This window comes from Stylophora pistillata, chromosome 9 (genome assembly GCF_964205215.1).
Source record: "Stylophora pistillata chromosome 9, jaStyPist1.2, whole genome shotgun sequence".
Lineage (NCBI taxonomy): Eukaryota > Metazoa > Cnidaria > Anthozoa > Scleractinia > Pocilloporidae > Stylophora > Stylophora pistillata.
The window spans coordinates 27,698,461-27,704,460 of record NC_142527.1 but is presented as its reverse complement, the minus strand read 5'-3'; the positions used below and the strand labels follow the sequence as shown (position 1 = coordinate 27,704,460).

At 37.1% G+C, this 6,000-nt stretch overlaps 2 protein-coding genes across 6 annotated transcripts in view; one reads left to right on the top strand and one right to left on the bottom strand.

Moving 5' to 3' along the window:
* Positions 1 to 1,466, top strand: part of LOC111347554 (uncharacterized) — a 2,130-nt gene extending 664 nt beyond the window's left edge. The window contains exon 2 of the mRNA XM_022954784.2: positions 1 to 1,466. This exon is cut by the window's left edge and continues 273 nt beyond it. Within this exon, the coding sequence (XP_022810519.2) occupies positions 1 to 991 (991 nt within the window). The 3' untranslated portion in view covers positions 992 to 1,466.
* The window catches only part of LOC111322429 (gamma-secretase-activating protein), a 29,863-nt gene that overhangs the window by 10,771 nt on the left and 13,092 nt on the right, over positions 1 to 6,000 (bottom strand). For 4 of the 5 annotated variants that reach the window (XR_015991485.1, XR_015991484.1, XM_022925518.2 and 1 more), the window contains exons 23-29: positions 5,628 to 5,705; positions 5,334 to 5,398; positions 4,718 to 4,778; positions 4,430 to 4,494; positions 4,267 to 4,313; positions 3,875 to 3,942; positions 3,165 to 3,260 (exon numbers count right to left, since the gene is read on the bottom strand). Coding sequence is in view for 3 of the 5 variants with exons in the window: in XM_022925518.2 (XP_022781253.2) it covers positions 3,165 to 3,260; positions 3,875 to 3,942; positions 4,267 to 4,313; positions 4,430 to 4,494; positions 4,718 to 4,778; positions 5,334 to 5,398; positions 5,628 to 5,705 (480 nt within the window). In the remaining 2 variants the exon portion in view is untranslated. Of the gene's footprint in view, positions 1 to 982; positions 2,595 to 3,164; positions 3,261 to 3,874; positions 3,943 to 4,266; positions 4,314 to 4,429; positions 4,495 to 4,717; positions 4,779 to 5,333; positions 5,399 to 5,627; positions 5,706 to 6,000 lie in introns of those variants that run through there. The other variant, XM_088732502.1, reaches the window with a different exon arrangement.

The window sequence follows — 6,000 nt, the reverse complement described above, 5'->3', positions numbered from 1 at the left end:
AAATATCCTGCTACAAGCAGAGCTAGGGACATTAAAGACCCAAGTATCCGAGTTGAAAGAAAAAGAAAGCTACTTAAAAAGAAACTACAGCTCTTTTAACATGGATTCAAAGGTAATCAACATGGAAACTGGCCTCCCAAACAAAGAAATGTTCCACATTGTTGTCGAATATGCCGAAAGATACCGCAACGATATTGTTTACGTGTGTGGCTGGAAAGTAGACAAGATATCTTTTGAAGATCAAATATTGATAACATTGATGAAGATTAGACATAATTATCATAACTTACATTTAGCTGAACTTTTTAGTTGCAGTACTGCTACAATAGCGAATATTGTGACAACATTTATCCATGTTTTGCACCAAATTCTATATGAAGATCAAATGGAGATAGCTGTTCCATCCAGACAAAAAAACAAAACTTCACTTCCAGGCTCATTTAGCTTATTTGGAGACTGTCGTATGGTAATAGATTGCACCGATATCGAGGTTGCTACACCTAAGCTTATGAGTGACCAAAAATTGACATATTCAACGTACAGGGGTATGAATTCTTTTAAGACAATTGTTGGTGTGGCACCCAACGCGGTTATAACTTATGTAAGTAAACTTTTCCCTGGCTCAGTATCAGATAAAGTAACGGTTCAAAAGTCAGGAATATTAAAGCATTTTGTTGCTGGGGATATTATACTTGCGGATAAAGGGTTTTTGATAAATGATATTGTTCCTAATGGTGTATATGTGAACATTCCCCCATTCTTGAACAATGGAAAATTTACAGAAAGTGAAGTTAAGTTAACAAAGAGCATTGCAAAATGTCGTATACACGTAGAACGTGCTAATGCTAGATTGAAGAACTATAAAATTTTAAATTTTGTGCCACCATACTTGCGATCCCTCTCTGGTAAGATTATACAGCTATGTGGTGCTTTAGTTAATTTACAAAACCCATTAATTAAGGAAACCAATGACACTGTTGACTTTGATTAGTCATTTTAATTGAAATATTGATCATCTTACATCAGTTTACTAAGGCCTGGTATACATTGGCATTGTCTGATCATAGTTAATCAATTAACTGTATTCTGATACAAAGAGTGGACAGGTGTTGTGTGATCTGTGAAAAGCTTGTAACCCTATTTTACTTGCTCATGATACAAGGAATCATGATACACAACTTAATGACAAACTATTTATTTCTGATCAGTATTCCTGCCACCACACCCTTATGCTAGTCTTATTATGAATTCAGATAACCAACTGTATTCAAATACGATTACAATGAATCTATCATTTTCTTGTCTCAAGTAGCTAATGTAAAAACCCCAGCAAATGTTGCTGTTTAAAGAAAAACAATTTTAAGATTAACATGAACATTTTTATTTTATATACACCCTTCAGTTACTGCATATTTGTTGTAAAAGTTGCAATGATTTTACCAAATAAAACAATATTTTAAAAAATATTTCTAAAAGTATGTATTATCAAATCCATTACTTTATAAAAAACTACATTAATTTTACAACAAAGTCTTAAAATTTAAAGACCACCATCAACAAGTGCAGGAATCATGTGAATTGTATAAAATTCTTGAAGTGAAAGAAGATTTGGTTCCCATGTGCAGTCTTTCTGGATTGCCAACACAACAGTTTGCATTGTTGTCCAAACCACAAAGTAACAGATTTGCTTCCCAGTTATAAACAGCTGACCCTGGACTTGATGCCAGTAGTGGTGGGATTGTTTTAAACAATAGCCAGCATCTCTCTTTACTAAACAGAACTTAGGGTCTTTAACAGCCTCCTCAATTGTTGAATTGCGATGTGTGTAAGGGCATTTGACTTCAATGATCGCATTGTCATCAACAAGTCCATCTGGTGATGCACCCAAAACACCAGACTTGTGTAGCCAAAGGCCACAATCCTTTACTACTTTCATTGTTAATTTGGTGAAGGCCTTTATTCCTTCTTTCTCGTTAACGACACCCCATCGAACAGCCTGCACTCGAGAGATGTCGTATTCTCCAAGAACACGCTTGATAAGGGAAGGAGTGACTCTTTTTGCTTCAAGAACTGGACCAAAATTGCTAGCAGTCAAACGTCCTTTTCTCACCACATGCCACTCTCCACATTCACGTTGCTCTTTCGTGATCTCACAGACTGATTTCACTTGCTGCTCACTTACTTTCAATTTTTTCCAACAAGAAATTTGTATCAAGTCCGCTTTCAACAAACTCTCTCGATAAAATGATTTCTTCGACTGTGGAGATCGGCAGACGATTCTCTTTGTCAGGTTCGGGGCTCAAAAGCCATAACATTCCTGTGAACTCGCCGTATCTCTTCAGCTTGTTCCGTAGCCATTCTCTGTCCTCATCTGTAGTTTTTCGTTTTAGGACTTTAGTTTCTTTGGGTGGATACAGATCTTCTACCGTTTTAACCACCTCGGATGCCTTTTGTTTCTTCCACTGACATTCGATGTCAGTTCTACTTAAGTTGTGGTAGCCATGAAGGAACAGAGCTACAGCGTGACTACACTTTGAACCGCCACGAGGGCACTCGCATTCTGTGGAACGTATTTCGTTTTCTTGAAGATATATCTGCGAAGGAAAGAGAAAAAGAAATATAAGCTTACTTTTCAAGATTTCCTTTAAACGAAGATTCGAAATCACTTAATTTAAATAAGTTTTGGTTTGGCGATGTTAACGGATAGACATCGAGTAATAGAAATTTTACACTTACTGTGACTTTATACGTCGTACTTTTCATGCTCGCTTGCACTGACCCTCTGATAATTCCATCACAATAGCAAAAAGATAGAACGTGTCCAGATTGGTAATGGTTTTTGCCACGGTTTAAAGATTTAGGCTCATCTGAGAAGTATTTTGCGAACGATGTTATCGACAACGCCGCCATGTTAAACACATGTGAGTTTGTTTAGATCCAGCAGAAATGCAACCATGGAAACGTGACGTCAGGGCTTCGGTACTCTATATTCAGTTATGTATATATACAAAAGATACATGGACTCTTTGGACATAAACAGCACTTTCAGGACTGGAAAGGTAATTTAAGACTTTGTTCGTTGCAGGAAACCCCACACATAATCACTTATCATGTTATGTACCATCTAATGTAAGGGTCTGGAATATGAGTTTAGCAAGACTGACCTGGCAGTTGACATATTCAATGGCAATGTTGTAAATCTTCCCTTTCGCTTCTTTCGGCAAATGATTTTGTAAATAAGATACTAGACGATCGATAGTCTACAACAAATGTTAAAAAAAAAAACCAAGAAACATTAATTTAGAAAATGAAAAGTCATGACAAACTGAATACAATGACTAAATATACTTTCAAAACCCGTTGTTTTCTAGACTTTTTCTATTTTACTTAGATCAAAAACCAGCAAAACCTACAACACAAAATACCGTTTAACGTAGATAACCACAATAAAAATTACTAATACCGCATCACAACAAAGCTCAATTAGACATGTTATACATGTAAAGCTGTTTTGTTAAACACGGTTTAAGATTATTTTCTTCATAGAAGCTGCTTTAACCGATGTTTGTTGACTTCAAATGAAGCGATAACTTAAAACCTGAAGAAAATTTCAGTTTTTCAGTTCTCTATTCAGTTCTGATTTTCTTTCAGTTAAACCCGGTTTAACTTAACATGTTTTGCTGGTGTGAATGCGGTATAAATTACTTTTAGTACCGGCAATTAACCTCATTTGGGGCAAAAGTTGCCCACCAAAACCAAACCAAATGGAAGCTCAGAGAAGAATCAATTCCGTTGGGTCACAACTTTTCTATTTAAAGCATTGGAGTAAAAGAGAGGAATGCTACAAATCTCTTAGAACGGCTATCAACCTTACCATGTTTTGCTTTTTTATCTCAGCCACTGATCTTGACTCTTCAGAAGTATCGACTGAACCTTTGCTTCCTGAGGAAAATACCATTACCAGTAGTGTATTGGCGGAGATATCGGTTAACTTTATCTCCCTCAAAAAAGAAAAATAGGTAAACTAAAACGATAACCCTTTGCTGAGCTGTTGTTGATGTAATGTTTTGTTGTTCATACTGTTCTTGCATGCTCAATTGTTTCATTCAGGGAAACTTTAAAACCCTTTACAATCTCTGGCGAGCTTCGTGTGTTAATGTCGTATATGTCTGCTTCTTGAAGAATATGAAAGTTTGACATCAAGCTGGATAGGATTTCCCACAGCTGAATAAACTGGAACATTTATCAGAAAAGTGGTTTACTTACTAATGCTTGTTAGGGAAGTGAGGGAGTCACTGCTGCTAGAGAACTTTCTAATTAAATAAATAAATAAACAGTGGTTATAAGGAGATATCGCCTTCTGCAGGAATCAAAGTTTGTTCAGAAACTTGAAGGTATATTTCCAGAATCTACACTAAAGCATTATTACTTGGCAGTAGAAAGGCGTTTTTGTAGCGACCTCCTCAGACCAGAGTGTGACGGCGTTACCTCCACCTAAAAAAGAAAAGTGGCTTGTATCAGATTAAGAATTCTACGCTTGAACTCCTGCCCGAATCGGTATTTATTCGCATCAACTCTCATTGGTTTTGAGTAAGAATTAAATAATAATCTTGGCTTCTACTCATTGCAAAACCAGTTTGGTTTTGCCATGAGAAGCCAAGCCAGAAGTTTCCCCGCGTTTAAAATGGTTCAATTAATTAATAAAGTTGCTGTTTACCTCTTCTTCGCCATCCCAATCTTCGTCATGAAACTCAGGGGTAGGAACATTTAGTTTAAACCTACAAAAATAATATGAAAAACCCCTATCAGAGATTCGTACACAAATGTCAACGACAGAAAACAACTCGCGGAATGTGCTTTTCTTTTCTACCAAAAATTTGGAAAATTAACAGCCATGATGAAGAACTTGATTGGCCGGTTTATTAACTTAACACTGAATGCTTTTTGGACGGGTTTCTCCTGATCACAACACGACTAACATTTAAGGCCACTCATTTAAACAAAGTGTAGCCGTTGTTTGAAAAAAACCGCGGTCTAAACTATCTTCAATTTCGCCAACCCTCTTTTAGAACATTTATTGTTGTGAACAGCGTCGAGGGGTCCAAAAGCTAACAGTTAAATTAACAACTGAAGATAATTAACTCAACCCTCTTTAGAGATTACCGGGGCCCCACTGCCAACGCAAAAAATCGCGGTTTGGGTTAGACCACGTGTAAATAACCGGCTTTTTAGAGAGCAAACATTTACGTCATGACATAAACGAGGGGAAAACTCTTTTCAATGTAATGGAATTCTGAACCATTCAAAGGATAGAACTCTAGAGAGTAACTAACCGGGGCGGCAACCTTTTCGTATTTCGAAGTAAAGCTATCCAGAATTCCCCTTGTTTCATCTTGCTCTAAGAAATTGAGAAAGCAAAATCGCAGCTTGAAAACATGGAACGTCCAAGGGAGTTTCGATTGGATAAAGTACCAGACCCTCATAGGTTACAAACAAAGATATGAATGGCGGTTGGAAGGAGAGTTAGCACTTAGATGTTAAAAAAGAAAGGGTTTCATAAGGCAATCGTATCGTTTAATTAAAAATAAAAGCAAATCTAACTGTAAGCCGGAACAGCATTCACTGACCTTGACACTCTGAAATTCAATAGGAATATCCCTCACAAATGAGAAAGAAATTTGGGCAATCCTTTTCCTGTTGACGTCCTAATTACAAACAACAAGATTATAGCTAATAAAAAAATCAAAGGCTCCTTAGAGCAACCTCATGGTATGAATTTTTGGCGCCCTAGACGTAACCTGCGATCTGGCTTTCTTACCTTTGGAAAGATTTTTGATCATGGGCAACACGTGCTGGCACAATTATTGTTTGTAAGCGTTTTGATGGAGAAAAATTGTCTTAAATTGCGAATGTGGGGAGGAGATGGAGGAGGAGGAGGAGATGGAGGAGAGGGAGGAGGAGGAGGAGGAGGAGGAGGAGGAGGAGGAAAAAAAAGTGGGA